The sequence below is a fragment of the Chiloscyllium punctatum genome, chromosome 1 (genome assembly GCF_047496795.1).
Source record: "Chiloscyllium punctatum isolate Juve2018m chromosome 1, sChiPun1.3, whole genome shotgun sequence".
NCBI classification, from domain to species: Eukaryota; Metazoa; Chordata; class Chondrichthyes; order Orectolobiformes; family Hemiscylliidae; genus Chiloscyllium; species Chiloscyllium punctatum.
Window position 1 is genome coordinate 86,620,208 of NC_092739.1, and position 24,361 is coordinate 86,644,568.

A 24,361-nucleotide genomic window follows, 5' to 3' on the forward strand; every position below is an offset into this window, starting at 1 on the left:
GTTTGAGGGGGGGTGGATGGGGCAGGGGAAGAGGAATTAGAGAGATGACTAGCTTTCCTTGGAGCAGAAGAGATTGGAGTGAGGCAGGGTGAGGAGATTGAGATTATTTAAAAATTTAATGAGGCATAGACAAGAAGAAACCTTTTTCTCCTTGCTGGGAGGATTAACAGGGAGAGGGCAGAGCATCATACATTTAAAGCCAAGAGCAGAAGATTTATGGGAGATGTGATGTGAAGAGAGGAGAACTTTTCTCACCCAGGCAGTGGGAATTTGGAATTCACTGCTTGCAAAGAGTGTTTTTTTTTCTTGCATCTACCACAGAAGTTTTAGTTGTGCATTCGTAAGCTGAAGCTTAGAAAGCTTTGGGCCAAATGCTCAAAGATGGAATTGCAATAGCTAGATGCTTGGTTTTGACTACAAGCAATTGGCTCAAGGGTCTTTTGCTGCACTTGACATCGGACAATTCTTGCCTCAGTTCCGAGTGGTAGATAAACAGCTTCTGCAAATTCAAGTTCTGAGCTACCAAGTGACAGCCTGTGCAGTCAGACAAACGTTCAAATCATCCAATCAAAAAGATGTATAGCACAAGATTTTAACTGCAGAGAAATTCCCATTGACTGCCACATTTATTTCAATAATTCTCTGTGCCAATTTAAGAAAACTGATTCCATATAATTATTTCTCCATAGTCCACCTCATGCCAAAAAAAGCTACAACATAAAACAATCAACTTGCTCAGTTATCTTCTGACACCTCTGAAGCAACTGGGGCTTGAACCAAGGCCTCCCAATAGCAGATAATGCATCCCAAGATCCAGAAACCATTCTGCCGAATATTCCCCTATAACTCTGCATCTCCTGTACATACAACCTGATAAGTTTTTGATCCTTAGATAACGGATGGTGACTTTGGCTTCCAATCCAACTGCTTGATTCAATCAACATAGAACACAAAAACACTTTCATGGTCAGCACTATTTCCTCCATTAAAGGAAAATGGCTCTTTTCAGTTCATTGTTATTGCCTCAATGGTAATGAGGGGTCTCAATCATTCAGGCTTACTGTTTAGTCACTCACCCAACACTCACTTCTAATTTTACATCATTTAAGACCCTCCAAGCTAAAATGATAATTTTCATCACTCCTTCAGAACTATTCATGATTTTAGCCAAAATTCCTTCAGTCCTTACTTTCACTGCTTTCTTGCACTTTGACAATGCTTCCCCTTTAAAAACGGTTGTGTTGTCCTTGGTTTCTCCCCCCCCCCCCACCCCAAGATGGGTTGTAAAGACAGAGGTTGAATTTATCTGCAAATGGTTACGATGAACAATGACAGGAGAGTGGCCAGTTCTCCCAATTCAGGTTTGTTTTCCTAGTTTGGCTTGTTTTAGCAAGCAGTCAGAAACTGCTGGGGACCAGGAGAAGCAGCCGCAGTAAAGAGGTTCCATGCTTCAACAGAGGTTTTGCCTGAACTTGCTCTCTGAAAACTCTGCCTGTAAGAACCTGTTTGAATTTACCATTTGCCAAGGAGTGGGTTTATGGGGTATCATGGATATGGAACACTATCTTCATTAAGTTGTGATATCGTGTTGGTTGGGTTATCAAGTAAACTTTCCAAATTCTGTTTTCTTTTATTCGTGTTTCACCCATAGTATTTAAATGAATTTTGTTTTGTTTAAAGCAGAGTGGTTTGACCAGCTGCATCACTCAGAATATCCACTTCACATCTGCCCAAGTTGAGGTCTGGGCTACGCTGTTAAAAAAAAGTGTACAGGGGGTCTGGCCTGGTCCACAACAGAACCCCATCCCCTCAGGTGCCACCCACCCTTGACTGTTTCCTCAAACTAAACATTTGAAGATTGAAGACCTCTGTTCTGTGCTACTTAGGTTGCAGTGATTTTTCTTTGGGAAGTGATCCAAGTCCTTGAAATTTCTCCAGTTAAAACCTGATGACAGCTATCATGCCCTTGCCAGCTATCATGACAGCTATCATGCCCTGACAATACCTGTGATAAGTTAATTCTCATCCATCATAGCACTCCAATCCATCTTCAAAATTTCCCAAACCTCAAGCCAAATTGAACACTTAAAGCCAAGTAAAGGCTCCCAACATTGGAACAGCACATTGCACAACGGATCATATTGAACAGAAATGATGTGCTCAAAGATGCACAGCATTGAAGTATTTCAGCAAAGACTTGTACATTTTATTTCTAGCTAAAACACTCATTTCACAAGCTGAAATTACCAGAAAACTGTCAAAGATTAGGTTTGCAAACCATTTTCCCCACCCTAAAATGTGGAGAATATTCTCTGCCCCAAGTCCAATTATTGGTTTCTAGCAGCAGTTTGAAAGGGGAAAAAAAAAGACCAACTGTATACGTCTAATAAAATAAAAATTTTAAAAAACGATCCAAATCGAATGTGTTTCATAGTAAGGATGTGAGGACAGTCCTAACACTTATAAGTCAGTTAAACTTCAAATGGTAGATGAGGGCTTTAAAAAAAAAATCAGATGAATCAAGAACTTAAAAAGTTGAAGAACTAGCACTAATTTGTATAAGAGAGACCATGTTTGACTAATCGAAGTTAAATATTTGTTACCTCAAAACTTTCTTCAAATTTCAGAGAATCTGCAGATGTTATCTCCATATGAAAGCATTTTTGGCAAAACAATCGAGGCTCAGTATCCAATTAGGTTAAAAAAAGGCAAGTCTCAAATAGTTGAAAATAAATAAAAGTAGATGGCATTGCCAGCAAGGGTCAGTGCTCAGCTCACAACTTTGGCAGTTAATACCAAACAACAAATGAACAGAGAACTGAATAGGATTCCAAGTGACAGATAGACCTGCAAAATGAGCCAACAAGTGGAAAAGAATTTTATACAGAACTGAGTTGCTGCACTTGAGGGTGATGCAACAGAAAAAGTACAGGTTATATGTAACCTGTGTCTAGATTAGAGTGGTGCTAGAAAAGCACAGCAGTTCAGGCAGCATCTGAGGAGCAGTAAAATCGGATGCTGCCTAACTGCTGTGCTTTTCCAGCACCACACTAACCTAGACTCCGGTTTCCAGTATCTGCAGTCATCGTTTTTACCGACATGTAACCTGTACAAGGGAAACTTGAAACAATGCATCTTTGAAAAAGGTCAAAAAAAACCATTGAGGGAGTGAAAAATTGGATCTACAAACAGAACTCATGAACTCCAAAATTCAGCGTTAAAACCCTTGCTGATTTTTCATGATTTTCATTCTTTTTCTTTCAAGAAATTTTGGTTTGGAGCTGTGAACTTGAAATCGAGCTGAAAACGACTGATGAAATTCTTTAAAAAGAGTTTGTGGTAAAAGGAAAACAAACCAAACAAGCTTTTGTTTGAGGCACAGTCTGGATGTTAATTCCAGATTGATTCTGAATTTAAAAAGGCTCTAACAGTCACAGCAACCCCAGGAAGATGATTGTTAGAACAGACAGCTGAACTGGACTACAAACAAGGTCAGTATCTGGGAACTAGTTCCAGCCAGTCTGAAACAAACCTTACGTTCAAGGAGGTGGCAGATATTGAATAGTAAATGAGGCCTCACAAAAAAATTCCATCTCTCAACGTGGGGAATTCAAAACCGGGGCCATATGTTTTGTTTAAAAAGTGAGAAGAGAAAGATTTAAAAGAGACTGAGGGACAACTTTTTAAAAAACAAAAATATAGATGGTTTGTGTGTGGAATAAACAGCCAGAGAAGTGGTGGACAGCGTTACATTTGAAAGACATTGGGAACATGGTCAGCATGGACCATTTGAACAAAAGGCTTGGTTCCAGGAAAGTGTGGAGCTAGAAAAAGCACAGCAAGTCAAACAGCAGTAGAGCAGGGGAGTCTACATTTCAGGTCAGAACCCATCAGGGCCTGATAAAAGGTTCTGACCTGAAACATCGACTGCCTTGCTCCTCTGATGCTGCTGCTTGACCTGCTGTGCATTTTCTTGTCCCACACTATCAACTGACTTTCCAGCATCTGCCATCCTCACTATCCCCAAAGGGTCTGTTTCCATGTTCTATCACTATGGACAGAACCAGAGTTGACGCTGTTTATTTTGAACTGCTTTTTCTGTGACACAAATGAAAATTGAAACTCCCCTGCCTCATTTCCCACAACCAGAGTAAACAGCAGAGTTAGAAGTATTACTGACTGTACCTGAGTAAACTGAAAGGAATATTGTTTGATGCTTCAAAAACAACCAACGATTCTACAACTATGTGAAACAATGCATCATGAAAACCATTCAAATAGGCTGGCCAGTTGTTTTTTTTTAAATTTATCCCTTAAATGTGTTTGTCTGCCTTGTGTGACTCAGTTTAAAGCACAGATGGTAATTAGTTTATCTTGTTTAATTTGGCTCTGCTAAAGGCATGTTTAATAAAATATTAAAAGTTTATCATTTAAGATTTTAATAACCCAGCAGCTGGGAAGGAACCACTGAAGTAACTAGACTGTTTTTGAAGAGATTAACTTTACTGGGTGTTGTGAATATACAAGTATACAGCCAAACCAAGATCAGCATTTTCACCTCTGTCAAAACACAGCAGCAAGACCACAAATAGAATATTGTTTCCAGTTCTAGTCACCTCAGATTACAAAGTAGAGGTCATTTTTGGGAGCGGGGACAGGGAAAATGGGTGAAGAGTAGATTTACCAGAATAGCTCTGGGCTGGGGAAAATAATAGCTGCCAAAAATTTGGAATTTGAGCTTGCTCTCCTCAGAGGGAAACAAAAAGTGATTGAGGGGACCAACAATAGCCACATACATGACAGGTTTAAATTAACAAGGAAACTTCTTCCCATTAGCTGATGGCAGCACGACCAACAGATTTTTTTTATTCCTTCATGGAAGATGGGTGTCACTGGCTAGGTCAGTATTTAGCCATCCTCCAATTGCCCTGGATGAAGTCTCGAGCTGCTTTCTTCAACTACTTAAGTTGTTGGGGTGCATGAATACCAGGAGAAAAAAAAAGTGAGGACTGCAGACCAGAATCAAGAGAGTGTGGTGACTCATTCCTGAAGGAATTATGCCCAAAACGTTTATTCTCCTGCTCCTTGGATGCTGCCTGACCTGCTGTGCTTTTAGCCAGCACCACGCTCTCTGCATTAATACCTAGTACTATTAGTAAATGAGTTTCATCATTTTGATCTAGCAATAGTGAAGGAATAGTTCCAAGTCAGGATGGAGAATAGAATTTAGTGCATATAGACATGGACTGCTTCAGTTGCTAAGCAGTCAGGCAGTGGTGAACACTCTGCAGTGAACATGCAAACTTCTGAATAAAAATAAACTGACTATGTTGGAAATCAGAAACAAAAACAGAACTTCCTGGACAAGTTCAGCACATCTGGCAGCATCTGTGGAGAGAACCCAAGTTCATGTTTAGAGTTGAGCGAGAACAGAGGAAAAAAATTTTAAAACTGAATTTCAATCTTCAGATTTTGGGTAGAAGGTAAAGCCTTGTGGTCACGGAAAAAAATGTTTTTTTTAGAAACCGTCCATGAGCGTGCCAGGTGTTGTTTTATGATTAAAACTTAAATTTGTTTCAAAGTCCCTCTTCCTGATTTGTACCCAAAACAGAAACTGACTTCTCTCCAGATGCTGCCAGACCTGCTGAGCTTTTCCAACAATTTTTCTTTTTGTTTCACACAGTTGTGACCTTAGGATGGATGGTCAGTGATTAATCAAGCAAACATCTTGGCCACAGTAAGAATTTCAGGTAAAACATGGACAGGGATGGCGAGGGACGTGGATGTTTCTTAAAAAAAAAAACAAAAAACATTGTTAACACTGTAAAATGTTCCTTACTTGGAACCTGTTGCCCAGAAGATAATGGAAAATATTTAAGGAAATTGGACGAGCAGTTCAAAAGAAATAAACTTGGACTACAGGATCCAACAGGGGGAATTGAATCGATTAAATTCTTCCTCGGGATCTGGACAGAATCAGTGCACCAAGTAGCCAGTTTCTGATCTTGGAACAAGAATAAGCTGTTAGCTCGTTAAAGCCAAGAGGGTGTCGTGCTGGAAAAGCACAGCAGATCAAGGCAGCATCCGAGCAAGAAAAAAAAACATTGACTTTTCAGGCAAAAGCCCTTCATCAGGAATGTTGGTTCCTTAAGCCTGTGCCAACAAAGAGATCATGACCGATGAGTAGCCTAATTCCATATACCTGCTTTTGGCCAATAATCCCTTGATAACTTTAAACCAGAAATGTTCCTTAGCCAAGGTAACTCATTGCCTTTTGTCAATGAGTTTCAAACCTCCATCACCTCATGTAGAAGTTCTTCCTAATATCTCTCCTGAACAGCCTAGCCCTAACTCTCTCACTATGCCACCCTCCACTGCCCCCCTTGCCCAATCCACCCTGTGCATCCTTCACCACCAGTTTTCAAATCACTAGTTTATCTACCCTCTTTTCTGTTATCTTGAACACCTCAATCAGGTAAGTTCTGAGAATATGGTAAGGTAATGTTTCGGGAAGGTCAAATGCTGGAGATTGCATTAAGTTCCACTGAATCTGATGGCTGAAGGACTTGGGTGGGGTAAAAGGTAGAATCTCTCTGATTAAAATGAATACAGACACAAGATGAAGGATTCTTCAATGGCAATGTCTATCTCAACCAAAAGGTGAAAAAGTTACAATCATGCAATAAACCATGTATAGTTGAATAACTCTCACTCGACCACCAGTCATTTTCCTGCTATCATTTGGTCAACTAAGTCAGGAAATGAGGACAAGCACAATCTAACCAACATGCTGGCAGTGGTTGACTCGACATGCTCATCTGAAAATACACAGCATTTCAAACATCTGATCATTTATAAAAACAATCAAATCACACTGGTTATAGTTTATTTTACAAAATAGGATCCACAGACAATTGGATATCCTAAAATTTGGCTATGTCATCTCAGGAATTTTATCTAAATACCCACTTGGAAATCTAATTTGCTTTCAAAATACCAATTCTACTTTCAGCTCAGGTAATTAAGAATCAATCATTCATTCAACTACTTATTTCTAACCTGTTTTTCCCCTTGCTGTCCCAAGATGGAGACGGAGCAATATTTGAGAAACAAAGGCTTTATTGTACACAAATTTAGCTTTGTCTGTTAATGTCATTCAAATTCTAAGTCACTGAGTATGAAGTGTTTTTTTTTAAAACAGACTAGATTATGCATAGGAGGAAACAAACCTTCATGCTTGTGAATTTCAAATTTTACAAATTGAAAGATCAGAGTTTGTTCAAATACTGTTAAAAAAACAACCATTAGCCTAAGAGAAATTCATTTCCCTTGCATGCAGCCTATTTTATTACAGTTTTGTCAGCAGCTCCGGAACATGGTTTACTTTCTCTTTATCTAAAGTACAGCAAGAGTGCTAGAACAGAATGCTTTCCCTTTCTGGAAGTTACTTGGAGAAGTCAACACTGCCTGTAGACAACTGAAAAAAGAAACATTGGAACCAGAAAGGTTAGTGAAAAAAGTCAAGTTGCTCGACAACAAACCACATACTTGATCCATGCAGCAAAATCTCATTTGAGCACACTGCAAATACTGGGTTGGTGAGATTTTAGTATTCAATTTTTTAAACACAATTTCCCACTCTGGTTGTTAAGTTGCTTTACTGGTAAAGATGTATTTGAATTTTGGCCAAATTTAGAGATTAACAACTGCATGTGCAGTGCATCCAACACACAAGGATGAAGCCCAGAATAGTATATACACTGTCTACTGTCTACAAAGACTAGAGGAAATTCAATTTACCAGTGACCTTCCACCTGTCGGCTGATGACTGAATACACTGAAGGTATTTTGTACTACCAAGTGGCACATGATATCAACAAGAACCCGACACACAGTTCAAGTTCTCGGGGGGGGGTTCCTGGCACAAAAGGGACATAGCTGTAGGTGGAGGTAAATCATAGCAGGCCAGGCATTCTGCAGGATCATATCCAAGGCTATATAAAAAGGCCAGAAGTGTGGAGGTTTGCTTAAGAGTTCACAACGTTAACCACCACTTCAGTCTTATTTAACAAATGCAGTCTGTAACCAAAAGCTGCTTGACCTCAACAACATGCTGACTTGGGCAGATAAGTGGTAGTGAATAATATATCGGTGGACAACTTCTGTCCAATAACCATCTCCAATAACTGGAGAATCCAAACATCACACCTGATTAAAAATGAAATCAAGATTGAAGCTTTATGAATCTCGATCAGATGAACTAATGGATTGAGGAGTCACAGAGTTTAATTTAAATAAATAAAGGTGCTGCATTTTGGAAAAGCAAATCAGAGCAGGACTTATACATTTAATGGTAAGGTCCTGGGGAGTGTTGGTGAACAGAGACCTTGGCATGCAGGTTCATAGCTCCCTCAAAGTAGAGTCCCAGGTAAATAAGATAGTGAAGGCAGTGTTTGGTATGTTTTTCCTTTATTGGTCAGAGTATTGAGTACAGGAGTTGGGAGGTCATGCTGCAGCTGTACAGGACATTGGTTAGGTCACTATTGGAATATTGCATGCAATTCTGGTCTCCTTCCTATCGGAAAGATATTCTGGAACTTGAAAGGGTTCAGAAAAGCTTTACAAGGATGTTGCCAGGGTTGGAGAACCGGAGCTATCGAGCGAGGCAGAATAGGCTGAGGCTGCGTTCACTGGAGCTTCAGAGGCTGAGGGATGATCTTATAGAGGTTTATATAATGATTAGGGGCACGGATAGGGTAAATGGTCTTTTCCTGGGGTGGGGCAGTCCAGAACTAGAGAGCATAGATGCATAGATTTAGGGTGGGAGAGATATAAAAGGGACCCAAGGAGCAATTTTTTCATGCAGAGGTTGGTGCATGTATGGAACGAACTGCCATGGGAAGTGGTGGAGGCTAGTACAATTGCAACATTTAAAAAGGCATTTGGATTGGTATATGAATAGGAAGGGCTTAGAGGGATATGGGCCAGGTGCTGGCAAATAGGACTAGATTAGGTTAAGATATTGGGTCGGAATGGACGGGTTGGACTGAAGGGTCTGTTTCTGTGGTGTACATCTGACTCTAAAATTAGATTTTTTGAAGTATCTGAACAGAACAACTCCCAAGAAATACGAACATGACTATTTTGTCCAAATGCACAGTATGGATTGGGAAAGATGATGCATTTGACCAGTCAGTCAATCTACTTTCATTGCAACTTGAAGATATAACTTGGAGTTAAAGTCAGTCATGATCAACTGTTGCATTTGAATGACTTAATACCAAGCTCTAATATTGAAAGGTAAAAAGGAAGTAGATTGACTGGTCATGGCAGTGTCCAGAAAAATCCATCAAATGGAAAATGGTTACCACGAATATTGTTCAGTTGTAACAAGGGCATTTCCTATCCACAACACAGTAGAGACTTGAGTAGCCATGCAAGACAGTCTATGAAAAGTACCTTCTCAGGGAAAAATGTATGGAGAATAAGTGCTTGTCTTGTCTGTGACATAATAATTTGATTAAAGTCACTGTTCCATCAAGCATACTCTTTTTTTAAATCACCAACTTCAGGCTTGTGTTAGGATTCCTCCTTTCAGGCCTCATTTAAGAGCAGATCACTGCCTTGGATGTCTCAGCACAAAGTTTGATTTTAGCAAGATGCACAAACTCTAAAAACACTGTTGGAATTCTCTTGCATCAAGTTTGCATTTATTCAATAAATCAAAATACATGCTTAAAAAAACTGGACCCTACCCACAAAAAACTCAAAACACACAAAAGGATGGCAGAAACATTTTTAAGTAAAGATTTGAGACGGGCCCAGAGTTTTAAATTTGCTGGGCGATCTGCATTATCCAAGTTGTCTTTCATTAAAAGAAACCAAAGACCAGCTCATACAGAGTAGATACAATGTAATTCTATTACAAGTGATAAAATTCAGCCATACAATGTTTGAAAAGAGAAAGTAATAATTTAATCTTGTTGCAATTAAGATTTTAAAAAAGGGAGTTATAGATGTTGTGTTGCCAATTTCCACAATGTTTTCAATTCGTCAAGCCAAATTAATGCAGAGTTCTGATGAGATTGACAAAGATGTTAGAATCCTAAAGGAACCATAAACCAAAAAGAATCACGTTTACTGAACTGACCCCACAATGTAGTTCCCAAGAACTCACTTGGTTAACTTTCACTTTTCACAAACATAATACTTAAACCAATGTCAGTTGTATTTTAACAAAGTAATTTTATCAAGAGCTTGAAGTAAAATAATATCACCTGCAAATCACTTCTTGTAGAATTGTGATACTACATACCTATACAGTTCCCAATATGCTGTTCTCGAATCACATAGGATAGGTCAGGAATGCTCAGAAAAGAGCTGTCACCTCAGTTTTGAATATGATCAAGATATCACTAAACAACCCTCTTCCTCTCAGAATCGCTGCAAAGCAACTCAATCAGGGTTATTTCATTTTCAAACAGACCAACCAACCACATTCTGGATGATGATCTGATTCTGATAAGAAACAGCTCTAACTCTGGCATTCGCACATTAGGTCGTCGCCCCTTTTCAGGTGTTAACACATGGCTATTCAGAATTTGGGCTCACCTGCTTGTAATATTCTTTTCACCTATAGCTTAGAGTCAACTCAACTCTCTTCCTGCTAGCTGTGCTTCCATGGCAAGGCTCACTGGGCGGGAGATCATTTATCCAACAGATAAAATTGATCCAAGTTTTAAGAACCAATAATACTCTAGATAAGGAAAGTTGATCTTCACCATGCAGCACATTTTCCTCAAGTGAAAAGAACATTAAACCTAACAAAACCAGGGAAGATAACCCATCTGTGGCTAACCAGTCAAACTTCAGATCCAAATAACAGGGTCGACAAATTTTTGCTCTCTTTTTTGGCTAGACCAGAGATTTGGGAGTAATTTACATTTAAAAAAGATGGAGAAAGGGATTGAAGAAGAAAAAAAAAAGAGTAAAGCTACAGGGAACAAACTGATTGTATAAGCTTCTGTAGGTATGTGAGGGATAAAAAGACTGAAGGCAAACGTAGGTCCCTTACAGTCAAAAAGCGTCCGATTTATCATGGGGAACTAAGAAATAGCTAACCAAATAATTAAATCTTTTGGGAGAACAGAACAAGAAAGAAAGTGAGGACAAACAAAATCTCAGTTTAGGGAGCACAAGGTATAGACAGCAGAGGGCCTGAAGTGTGGTCTGGTGGAAATACACGTGATTATAAAAGGCTGAGAATTCGAATCCTGGATTTCTTCAGAAAGGGAGACAAATTTGTAGAGGCATTGGTGGCATCTATCAATATTCTATAGATTCTGGAACAATTCCTGTGGATTGGAGCACAGTTAATGTAACCCCACAATTTTTTTTTTTAAAAAAAAGAGAAAATAGGAAATTATAGACAGGTAAGCTTGACATCAGTGGTAGGGAAAATGTTATAATCTATAATGGTAATAGCAGAGCACTGAAAACTGACAGACGGTCACAGATTTACAAAAGGGAAATAATGCTCAACGCATCTATTGGAAAATTACAAGGGTGTAAACTGTTAGAGTTGATAAGGGGGAGCCATTTGATGTACTTGACTTGGACTTTGAGGCTTTTGATAATGGAGAATTGAAGCACATGGGATTTGAGGTACTACACGACAAGGATAAAGAACTGGAAGGCAGATGAAAGAATAGGAATAAATTATTCTTTTTCTGTATGACAGGAAGTGACTAGTTGGGGCCTTCAGCGTTTGGTGATAGGACTTTAGCTTTTCACAATACATGTTAACCATTTAAATGAAGAAACAATAATATTTCCCTATATGCAGGCAACACAAAGCACATTTAAGAGGGTGAATCAAGAAGAGGATGCAGAGATGATTGAGATTTGAACAGGTCATTCTGGACAAATGAAGCACAATATGGATATGCAAGGTTTTCCACTTCGGCAGCAGATCAGGAAGGCATCTTATCTGAAAGCTAATAAACTGTGAAAGGAGAGGGGGCAACAAGACCTAGAAATTCTTGCATACCAGTTGCTGCAGCAGGTAATGGAAGTAGCAAATGATATATATGTTTCGTAGTAATTGGGTTAAAGTACAGGAGCAGAGGGGTCTTACTATAATTATATAGGACACTAGTGAGACGATGTTCTGCATACAGAAGGACTATAAACAAAGATTTGTCAGGCTGATTGCTGGGATGGAAGGATTGATAAAAGGAGAGATTGGATTGGTTCGGACATTTGCTCAAGCAAATTCATTGAAAACCAAGACTTTTTTTAGGACTCCACCGGAAAAATGCAGGACAGATGTCCGCAAAACCAGCGAGTCCAGAACCAATAGTCACAGTCTAGGGTCACAGACTGACATAAGCAGTTTTTTCACCCAGTGTTTGTTTTCAGGCTGGAAGGTTTGGAGGGAGTGAGTGTTGAGGCTGAGGAATTTCCTGCCACACAAAAAAAAAGTGTTGAGGCCAAAAAAAAAATCAAATGCTTAAAGTGTAAGGTATAATTCTTAAGGGTGAAAGTATCAAGATTTTTCAGGAGAAAACAGAAAAAGGAGACGAATTTGGATTATCAGCCTTGATCACATTAAATCCCAGAACAGATTCCAAGGGCTTAAATAGCCTACCCCTGCTATCACTTTCAATATTTCATCATTAATGCTAGATAATGTGTGTCTACCAGTAACTTAAATGCCAGGTTCCATTGATTTGCTATGTTTTTCTAGAGAAGGCACGTTTGTGAGATGAGCTGTCCCCTTCCGGCAGAGAGCTAGCACAACGACTAATGGCCTTGCAAGGTGGTAAAAAAGATTGAATGAATGTTTCAATGGTTGCAACTTGATGCATTTTATTGATATTTTAAAATTTGCTTGGTCAACATAGAAAAACATAGCAAATCAATGGAACCTGGCATTTAAGTTACTGGTAGACACACATTATCTAGCATTAATGATGCAATATTGACTTGGAGAGACTGCCAGACATGGAGTTGCTATAGCACGTTTAAAACAAAAGTTGTTAAAATATTTCAGGATTACATTGGTTCTAATTTGTTTGGACAAGGTCTTCTCTTTCAATTCAAATCATGACATTAAAATGCGGTTACTATGTTTCCACCCATCCCAAAGGTGTACACCCTCAAAGTTATTATGCTCTTATTTAAGAACACCTGCAAAACTACCCTATGCATCAAAGTCTCAGTCAATAGTTTGGATCGAAGACAGCTGTTCTAGTACTGATCCCTGCGGAATCCCACTGAATATGTTCCTTCAGTCTGAAAGGCAACCTTCATCCAAGATGTTTCCTGTCACGACCAATTCCATATCTATGCTGCTATTGTTGTTTTAATACTTGTGTTTAACTTCACTGACAAGCCTGTTACTTGGACTTCAAAAAGATGTTCTGAAGTGCCATGTGTATCACGTTAACTGCATCAACTTCAGTCATTGTCAAAACAAATATATTTTTCCCCTAGTGATTTAACAGGATTTTCTAGATTAAAACTTGCAAACCTGCAGCTGTTGGTCTTATCCTTACACACCCTTCTTTCAACCTATTAAGATATCCTGTCTCAATTTTCTGCTCTTTCCAAATATAAATTTTGTAGTGAAGGTGGCGGCAGTATAGTGTTAATTAACCTGGTAAAGACAAATGCAAAGTATTTAATACTTTACCTATGTTCTTAATCTTCCATGTCTCAAACATGTTTTGTCTGAAAATCAACCCACAACTACTTGCACACATCTGGGAGTCTTTTGGATACCCATTACGACCAGCTACCAGTCTTGTGACACTAGAGCCTCCACTATCTCCCTCCACTGCTGGAAATTGTTGAACCTGGTTATCACTTGTCCCAACAGGATATCCATTTTCCTCTCAGAGGTTTTCGATTGGATAATTCCAATTGTTTTCCAGAATACCAAAAGAATCTTATTTTATCTATAACTATCCCAAAATAATAGACCCCACATCAACACAACGCCAAGTCCACTTGTCCAATCTTTCCAGTGGACATCATCACCACTACTTACAACTTTTCCAACTAAGCCATGTACATCAAGTGTTGGAAACATGCACTACATTATCACTGCATCAAAATAGAGGCAACTCCCTCTCAAAAAAAAAACCTTTCGATTTCAATTCCATCATCCAGACTGCAACACTACAAAAAGGTAGCTGCTTACTATCTGGCACCTGTTTAACAACTATGCAAGGAGAATAATAATGACAAAAGAACATAAACAGTTAAACAATATACTAGCCAATTGACAAGCAGCCAAAGCTGTCCAGCATTCCTGCTCTAGGTGGATTTACCAATTATAAATCCATTTTTTGTATGCACACAAATTCTGGCTTTCATATCCCACTGAGCTCCAAAGTGTTTGTCACTAAGCATCAAACTATTCAGTCAGTTAAATGTACAAATGTTCTTTAGGAAAGCCAAGAAAATGCAAGGTTTGCTATGACTTATTCTAATCCAGGTCTGGCAAAGAAAAATCATATTTTGTGAAATATTCCTCAAAATGAGATAGACTACAATCGAACTGTGCTAAGTCTGAGTTCACCATAAAAGCAAGCTCATGCTAACTTTCTTAGATTTTTCATTCATGATTTTGCTTGGATATACACATTTCAGTTTGAAAAGACAGATAAGAATGGATTTATCATCACATTGCAAATCGACGTTCATTAATGCATGACCGTGAAACAATCATTGCTCGTCCTGAAATCCATTTGGCTCACTAATGGTCCTTGGGAAAAGGAAATTGCAATATTTACATGACCAGCCTACATGTGACCCAAGACCCACAGTAATTGGATAATTGACAAAATACCCACTGGAACGGCCTTGCAATGCCATTCAGTTCAAAGGCAATGTGGGATGTGCACAGAATGCCCTGCCAGCAATGTCCATATCTCAGGGGAAAAAAAATACTCGTTATTTCATAATTTGGCAGAAGCAAAATGATAAGCATAAAATGAAGTGAAAAACTGAATTTTATAAAATCAATTTTTGGACATTAGAACAACAAATAGTTGCCTTCAAACCAGTAAAACAAGACTCCTGACTTGTTGCTGAATTTCCTAATACTGAGGAAATAAGGCTCTGTAGCTCACTGAAGATCCCAAATGAAAGCTGGAGATATATTACAATAGTTATTTCCATCAATCAAAAATTTGCCTTTTTAACCTTCTGAATTTTAAGCCAGTCTATTTAAGATAGTTTAGTTTATAAACTTCCAGGTATCCTTGCACTTGATTAACTTTTGTGTGGCATCTTTTACCTTTCAGTTACTATCTTCCAGTTCTGGTTGAACTGTGGAATCATTCTCAAAAAAAAAAGGACGATGGAATGTACTCTAGAGAAAAAAAAACTATGAAGGATGAACACAGGCAGAATAAAAAAGGTAACTTACTGTGAAACATATGTAGCAGGACAACAAGTTGAGAAGTCAACCACGAAAGCTTCCTGCGACAGCTGGTGCTTTAACTGAATGCATTCATTATTCCACAGCCTGACTGGTGCTTTTCTGTTGATTGCGATCACTAGAAGTGGAATAGTACTGTAAACCAAACGATCAGCTTGCATTAAGGGCTCTCGCAGGGGGAGTACTCTTTACAGATTAACTCAACCATGCAGCAGTAAGAGCAAGCATTCTGTTTCCTCAGACAGTGAGGAATTTACAAAGTCTTGGCAATACTTCATTGCAAATCTGCAGACACCTCTCTGCAGACTGCCTCTTTCTGGATGGAGTGATACTCTGGTGCGGCAGTTCAAGGTCCAATCAAGCTACCGAGCTAAAATTCAGCAGCAAGCAAATAGCTGCTTCCGTCACGAAATGGGAGTGCCTGATTAGCCAGACGAAGTTAATGTTAACTGTTTCACAACAAGTCAATTTTCTGGAACATTTAAGAAAGGATCAAATTTAGAGTAAGTAAGTATTGAACAAAGTTTAAATTACAATCCATCAACAAACCGTCACCCCGTATGTCGTGTCCTCAGTTTATAAAGAATTAGTTTCAAAGCAGATGCTTGGATTACCTGCTGCAGGAAATTCAAAGCTTTGGAAAAATACTTTGTGCCTCTGCAACATTCTTTAAAATTCAAATGACAAAACAGACAGCGAAGTGTCTGCCCCAAACCCAACTTGCTCAGCGTCGAGCCACGCAAAGCCAGCGCTGAGCAGGACAGTGTCATGTGCCAGACCCCAGACTCCTGGCTCACTTACTCCACTCAACTTCCATAGTAGAACACGACCACCAACGTGGCGGTGCTAAGGCATTAAGGGTGTCGCTGAAGCATCTCGGAAAAGTTCAAACATTTCCTCGGGCAAAGTTCCAAAGGCTGCAGTTATTGAACACGTACCCAGCTGTGAAATTTTAATTGACAAAGTTCAAACAATTTTGTTGCACGCATTCGCAAAATAAAAAAAAAGATCAGCCAGGTTAGTTATACAGCATGGAAACAGACCCTTTGGTTTAACTCGTCCATGCTGGCCAAGTTTATTAAACTAGACCAGTCCCATCTGCCTGCGCTTGGCCCTTATCCATGTACTTATCTAAATGTCTCTTTGAAAATGTTCTGACTGTACCTGCATCTACCATTTCCTCTGACAGTTCACTCCGCAAACAAACCATCTTGAGAGAAAAAAAGTTGTCTCAGGTCCTTTTTAAATCTTTGTCCTCATCTAATAAATATGCTTCCTAGTTTTGAACTACACCAGAGGGAAAAGACTTTTGCTGTTCACCTTATCTACAGCCCTTATGATTTTTTAAACCTTCTTACACTCCAGTGAAAAACAACCCAGCCTATGTTTATAATTCAAATCCTCCATTCCTGGCAACATACTTTTAAATCCTTTCTACACCTTCTCCAGCTTAATATCCTTCCTGCAGCAGGGCAATGAGACCATACAGTACGCTAGATGAAGTCCCATCAATATCTTGTACAATCTCAACATTTCCTAATTCCTTTACTCAAAACGATCCTAGCAATGAAGGCAAGCATGCTAAAAAAAAAAGTGTCTTAATCATCTTGTCTGCCTGTGACAATTTTCAAAAAACTATGTACCTGAACTCCTCAGGTCTCTGTTCAACAGCACAACCAAAGGCTGTACCATTAACTGTCCAAGTCCTACCCTTAATTGGGTTCCAAAATATCTCGCATTAATTCAAACTAAATCTGCCACTCCTTAGCCCATTGGCCCAATTGATCAAAACCTTCTTCACTGTCAAGTATACTTCTGATCATTTAATTAAGTTGGCCAATACTCTCAACAGTCACTTGATGTAAAAGTTGTAAATCTTTTAAAGTGTCAAACAACAAAGATGGAAGCAATGTATAAAGAATTTCTTCAAAATTTAAAATTAAAAAAATCTCATCCTGTAAAGACTCTAAGTTAAAAATTTTCAGGTATTAGCTCTTCATTACTTTGCTTGCTATATCCTCAGCTACATGAGCACTCATTTGACATTCTGCCAAAAACTTAGCCCTTCTTGGAGATTGGAAGAATTAATCACATCAACTGGCAGGCAAAAGTTGTTTCTATTGGTTGCAAACTATTTTCAAAGATCATTATTAAACTTATTCATGGCCAGTTCACCATAATGTGGAGGTGCCAGTGTTGGACACCAGAAAATGGCCAAAATGCCATTTCTTTCAAAAGCAATATCTGAAATGAGAGAGAAGAACAGAAGTTGACCATTCAGCCCATCATGTTTGCACCACTTTTCAAGGACATCATGGCTGATGTGATCATCCTCAGCTCCACTTGCCGACCTTATCCCAAAGCCCTTGATTCCCTTAACTTAAAAAAATGCCTCAGCCTTCAACACTTATGACAGCCTCTGTAATATTCAGAGATTTACAGCATGAAATATACCTTCAGTCCAACTTGTCCATACCAACCAGATATCTTAAATTAATCTACTCCCATTTGCTAGCACTTGGCCTATAAATCTCCAAACCCTTCCTATTCATATATCCATGCAGATGACTGAAATGTTGTAGCTGTACCAGCCTCCCACCACTTCCTCTGGCAGCTCATTCCATACACGCACAATCCACTGCATGAAAAAAAAATTGCCCCAAGTTCCCTTGTGAATCTTTCCCCTCTCACCCTAAACCTATACCCTCCAGTTCTGGACAGCCCCACCCCAAGGAAAAGACCTTGTCAGTTTATAAAATCATGAGGGACATGGATAGGATAAGCCTCAAGGTCACCCCTCAGCCTTCGACTCTGAGAAAATCGTCCCAGCCAATTCAACCTCTCCCTGTAGCTCAAATCCTCCAACCCTGGCAACATCCTTGTAAATCTTTTCTCAACCCTTTCAAATTTAACAATGTGCTTCCTGTAGAAAGGCGACCAGAATTGCACACAATATTCCAAAAGTGGCCAAACCAATGTCCTGTACAGCTGCAACATGACATCTCAACTCCTATACCCAATGCTTTGTCTATTAAAGGAAAGCATACCAAATGCTTTCTTCACTATCCTATCCACCTGTGACTCCACTTCCAAGGAACTATAACTTGCATTCCAAGGTCTCTTTGTTCAGCAACACTGCCCAGGACCTTACTAGGGTTTTCCTTTCCAAAATACAGCACCTCATATTCCATGTTATGCCTCAGCCCATTGGGCTATCTGATCAAGATCCTGTTCTTTGGAGGTAACCTTATTGGCAGTCCATGAAATCTCCAACTTTGGTGTCATCTGCAAACTTATTAATTATACCTCTCATGCTCACATCCAAATCATTCATATAAAATGACGAAAAGTAGTGGACCCAGCACCTACCCTAATGGCTCACTGCTGGTCACAGGCCTACAGTCTGATTAGCAACCCTTCACAACCATCTGTCTATCTTTGAGCCAGTTCTGTATCTAAATGGCTAGTTCTCCCCATATTCCACGTGATCTATCCTTGCTCACCAGTCTGCGATGAGGAACCTGACAAATGCCTTACTGAAGTCGATACAGATCGCATCCGCTGCTCTGCCCTCAATCCTCTTTGTTACATCTTCAATCAAGTTTGAGAGACATGATTTCCCACACAAAGCCATGTTGACTATCAGACCTCACCTGTCCAAATACATGTACATCCTGTCCCTCAGGATTCCCTCCCACAACTTGCCTACAGTCAGACTCACCAGTCCATCATGCCATGGATTTTCCTTACCACCTTAAATGGTGTCATCATGTTAGCCAACCTCTAGTCTTCTGGCACCTCACCTGTAACTATCAACGGTATAAATATCTCAACAAGGGGCTCAGGAATCACTTTCCTAGCATCCCACAGGGTTCCAGGGTCACGTTGTGGGGATTTATCCACCTTTATCCATTTTAAAACATCCAGCAGCACTCTTGAATCAGGACATTTTCCCCACATTCAATATGTTGGTAAATAATCCACAAATTCTCTACCCGGAGAAGCAACTCCTCACCTGAGTGGCTCCTTACTGATACTACACCTTCTAATCCTAGGCTGTACAAAAAAAAAGTAAAACATCTATCTTGGTCAGGTCCCCACAAATCTGTTTCACTAAGTAATCTCTCATACTTCCAATTTCTAAAACTCCAGCCTGATGGACTCAACATCTCCTTACATGACATTTCTTCTTACCTGGGATAAACCTAGTGAACCTGCTCAGTCTGTCTCCAATGCCAGTACATATTTCCTGAGAATAAAAAAAAAACAGACCAGAACTGTTTTGCAGTATTTCAAATTTGGTACAAATAGTGCTTTGTATAGTTTTACAATGACTTCCCTGCCTTTAACATGCACCATTCCCTTTGAAAAAAGGTCCAATGGCATTTGAATTGCTCCTCTCTGAAACTTGAACATTAGCCTGAACACATAGGATTCCAGAGCTGTGATGCTGCTTTTTGAGGTCTTTCTCCAGATCTAGTATTCCCAACATACAGAATACACATCTTCCCCACATTATATTCCATTGTTTGCTCACTGCTAACACACATATCTCTCCAAACTCCTAGAATCACCACCACTTGCTCTCCAACCCCAAGTGGAATCTGCAAGCTTGGGAATAATACATCCAGTAATTAATATATTCTAATACAAAAATTGCAGCTGTAGCACTGATGCTAGTGACACTTTGCTAGTTCAGGTTACCATCCCAAAAATGCCCTTTTATTCCATTTATCAGTTAGCAATTTTAACAAACACCATGAGTTCCATGATACTTCAAATGCCTTATTGAAACCTAAATTAGATCCAATGGTTCTTTTTAGTTATCCACTTGTTACCTCAAAAGAAAGTCAACACACTTCTCAGGTATGATTTCCCATCATGGGCAATGCTTCAGTTTTCGAAGAAGAAAAAAAAGTTAATTCACAGCAAGAGTGTAACTGGCTTGTGCCGACACATTGGGCAATTTTGGCTTGGCAGAGGGCAGTTAACAGTTGACCACATTGCTGCGGGTCTAGAGTCACATGTAGGCCAAACCAGATAAGGATAGCAGATTTCCTTCCCGCAAGGACATTGTCAGAAAATTTCAATGGATTCATTAATTGACAATGAATTCGTGGTCACCATGAAACTCCATTCCAGATTTTTATTGAATTCAGAGCCACCATCTGCCATGGGCAAGATTCTAATCTGAGTTTCCAGAACATGACCTGGGTCACTGGGATTAACAACCTAGTGATAATATCAGAGCTGAAAATGTGTTGCTGGAAAAGCACAGCAGGTCAGGCAGCATCCAAGGAGCAGGAGAATCGACATTTCGGGCATCAGCCCTTCTTCAGGAATGAGGAAAGTGTGTCCAGCAGGCTAAGATAAAAGGTAGGGAGGAGACACTTGGGGGAGGGGCGTTGGGAATGCGATAGGTGGAGGGAGGTCAAGGTGAGGGTGATAGGCCAGAGTGGGGTGGGGGCGGAGAGGTCAGGAAGAAGATTGCAGGTTGGGAAGGCAGTGCTGAGTTCGAGGGATTTGACTGAGACAAGGTGGGGGGAGGGGAAAATGAGGAAACTGGAGAAATCTGAGTTCATCCCTTGTGGTTGGAGGGTTCCCAGGCAGAAGATGAGGCGCTCTTCCTCCAACCGTCGTGTTGCCATGGTCTGGCGATGGAGGAGTCCAAGGACCTGCATGTCCTTGGTCGAGTGGGAGGGGGAGCTAAAGTTTTGGGCTACAGGGTGGTTGGTCCGGGTGTCCCAGAGGTGTTCTCTGAAACGTTCCGCAAGTAGGCGGCCTCTTTCCCCAATATAGAGGAGGCCACATCGGGTGCAGCAGATGCAATAGATGATGCGTGTGGAGGCGCAGGTGAATTTGTGGCGGATAGGGAAGTGTCCCTTGGGGCCTTGGAGGGAGGTAAGGGGGGAGGTGTGGGCGCAAGTTTTGCACTTCTTGCAGTTGCAGGGGAAGGTGCTGGGAGTGGAGGTTGGGTTGGTGGGGGGTGTGGACCTGACAAGGGAGTGGTCTTTTCGGAATGCTGTTGGGGAAGGGAAGGGAAATATGTCCCTGGTGGTGGGGTCCGTTTGGAGGTGGCAGAAATGACGGCAGATGATACGTTGGACATGGAGGTTGGTGGGGTGGTAGGTGAGGACCAGTGGGGTTCTGTCCTGGTGACGGTTAGAGGGGTGGGGCTCAAGGGCAGAGGAGCGGGAAGTGGAAGAGATGCGGTGGAGGGCATCGTCGACTACGTCTGGAGGGAAATTGCGGTCCTTGAAGGAGGAGGCCATCTGGGTGGTACGGTTTTGGAACTGGTCCTCCTGGGAGCAGATGCGGCGGAGACGAAGGAATTGGGAATATGGGATGGCGTTTTTACAGGCAGCAGGGTGGGAGGTGGTGTAGTCTAGGTAGCTGTGGGACTCGGTCGGTTTATAGTAAATGTCAGTGTCGATTCGGTCACCTGAGATGGAAATGGAAAGGTCTAAGAAGGGGAGGGAGGAGTCTGAGACGGACCAGGTGAATTTGAGGTCGGGGTGGAAAGTGTTGGTAAAGTGGATGAACTGTTCAACCTCCTCGTGGGAGCACAAGGCAGCGCCGATACAGTCATCGATGTAGCAGAGGAAAAGGTGGGGGGTGGGACCAGTGTTTTCACCATGGACATCCAGTCCCTGTACACCTCCATTCCCCCATCACGAAGGACTTGAAGCCCTCCGCTTCTTCCTTTCCCGCCGTACCAACCAGTACCCTTCCACTGACACCCTCCTTTGACTGACTGAACTGGTCCTCACCCTGAACAACTTCTCTTTCCAATCCTCCCACTTCCTCCAAACCAAAGGAGTAGCCATGGGCACCTGCATGGGCCCCAGCTATGCCTGCCTCTTCATAGGATATGTGGAACAGTCCATCTTCTGCAGTTACACTGGCACCACCCCCTCCAGGAAGATGAGGAAGAGCGCCTCATCTTCTGCCTGGGAACCCTCCAACTACAAGGGATGAACTCAGATTTCTCCAGTTTCCTCATTTCCCCTCCCCCCACCTTGTCTCAGTCAAATCCCTCGAACTCAGCACCACCTTCCTAACCTGCAATCTTCTTCCTGACCTCTCCGCCCCCACCTCACTCCAGCCTATCACCCTCACCTTGACCTCCCTCCACCTATCGCATTCCCAATGCCCCTCCCCCAAGTCCCTCCTCCCGACCTTTTATCTTAGCCTGCTGGACACACTTTCCTCATTCCTGAAGAAGGGCTGATGCCCAAAACGTCGATTCTCCTGTTCCTTGGATGCTGCCTGACCTGCTGCGCTTTTCCAGCAACACACTTTCAGTCTGATCTCCAGCATCTGCAGTCCTCACTTTCTCCGAGTGATAATATCACTAGGGAATCACCTCCCTAAATGATCAACATTTTTAACAGGCTCCAGCACATTTCATAATAGATATTAAAATTACTGACCTTTTATCTAAAATGGAGACAAAAGAAGGGTGTTATATTGTCAATTTCCCAATCCTCTGGCACTTTCTAGAATCTGAGAATTCTAGAAAGATTACTACTAGTGCTTCCCCTACTTCTGCAGATACTTCCTTTAACAACCCAGAATGCATCCCATCAAATCCAGGGGACTTATCGGTCTTTTGCCATTAATTATCCTAGTAGTTCATCCTCATGATCGTTATATTTGTTGGTCCTTCCATTTGCCCATTGATAGCGTTTTGCATGTTAGTTGTGTTTATTATGAAGACTAATTCAAAAGTATTATTCAACTTGTATTTTCCTGGTTCTCTTTTCTCACCTGCCTCAAAGACATGAAATTCTTGTTATCTCTTGCGTTAGGAAGATGTGTTTTGATATTACTCGAGTCCACCCTCAGTTTATTTTCTTGCCGTCCATTCATCATTTGTGGTTACTAGAGGAACTTTCCTAATAAGGTAAAAACAATGACTGCAGATGCTGAAAATCAAATACTGGATTAGTGGTGCTGGAAGAGCACAGCAGTTCAGGCAGCATCCAACGAGCAGTGAACTTTCCTAATACTCCACCTCACCATTAAGCTTTGTCATGATCATTCTCTTTCCATCTGATGTTATGTTAGAACCACTAAGCCATCCACACCACTTCGATTGAACCCCTCAAAACAACTGACCAAAATATTTGGTGATCCTCACTACCAAAACAAAAAAAACCCTGCAGATTTCTAACTAATTTAGAAATGGCATGGAACAGTAAGCCAGAATGTTGTTTTCATGCTCGTTAAAAAAAAATTGGGAAATTGGTTCCATATCTGCACCCTTCCAAAATAACTTGGCACATATGCTCAAAATAGCAGCATTTGCAGATAGTTCATTCCATTTCATAGCCCACTGGTTCTTCTGCATTACCTTTACTCAGTTTTCAGTTCCTAAAACCTTCAGCCAATGGTTTCTAGAGTAGGCCATTCAGCCGTACTTCAAAATCTATCCACAAAGATTAAACGTCAAATTTCTCTGCTCTAAAAGTCCCAACTTGTTCAGGAAGTTTCTCACCTCGAGATGAGAATCTATATAGTTTCAGTATTTTTCCATTCTTCCACAAGTGTCACATATAGAACAAACAGCCCAATTGGGCACAACTGCATTCTCCAGCTGGGAACTCATTAGCGTATGTTGAAAGCCTCTCATTACATCCATTTTGTGGCAAGCAAGCTATCTATTAACTGTGTATATTCATGGAAATGGAATTCCACATCTTGCTATGTGGCAACATGAAATTCTGCCCAGAAATTCCAGAAGCAAAAAAACAAACAAAAATGACAAATGACACACTGGTTTTGTATACTTCAAAACAGAACTCCAATAAAGATCCAAAATGTTCATTTCCAAGTATCACTTGTCTTCGACTGGTTGCCCCTACCCTAAAGCCAAGGATAGGCGAGGGGTTTGTTGTTAAGTTTTCA

General features: G+C 40.7%; 1 protein-coding gene across 3 annotated transcripts in view; it reads right to left on the reverse strand.

The window, feature by feature from the left end:
• mtus1b (microtubule associated tumor suppressor 1b) overlaps window positions 1-24,361 on the reverse strand; it is a 204,178-nt gene that overhangs the window by 163,671 nt on the left and 16,146 nt on the right. For 2 of the 3 annotated variants that reach the window (XM_072570254.1, XM_072570264.1), the window contains exon 1: window positions 15,440-16,157. The exons of the other annotated variant lie outside the window; for it this stretch is intronic. In XM_072570254.1, the coding sequence (XP_072426355.1) occupies window positions 15,440-15,449 (10 nt within the window). In that variant the 5' untranslated portion in view covers window positions 15,450-16,157. Of the gene's footprint in view, window positions 1-15,439; window positions 16,158-24,361 lie in introns of those variants that run through there. 3 annotated transcript variants of the gene reach the window in all.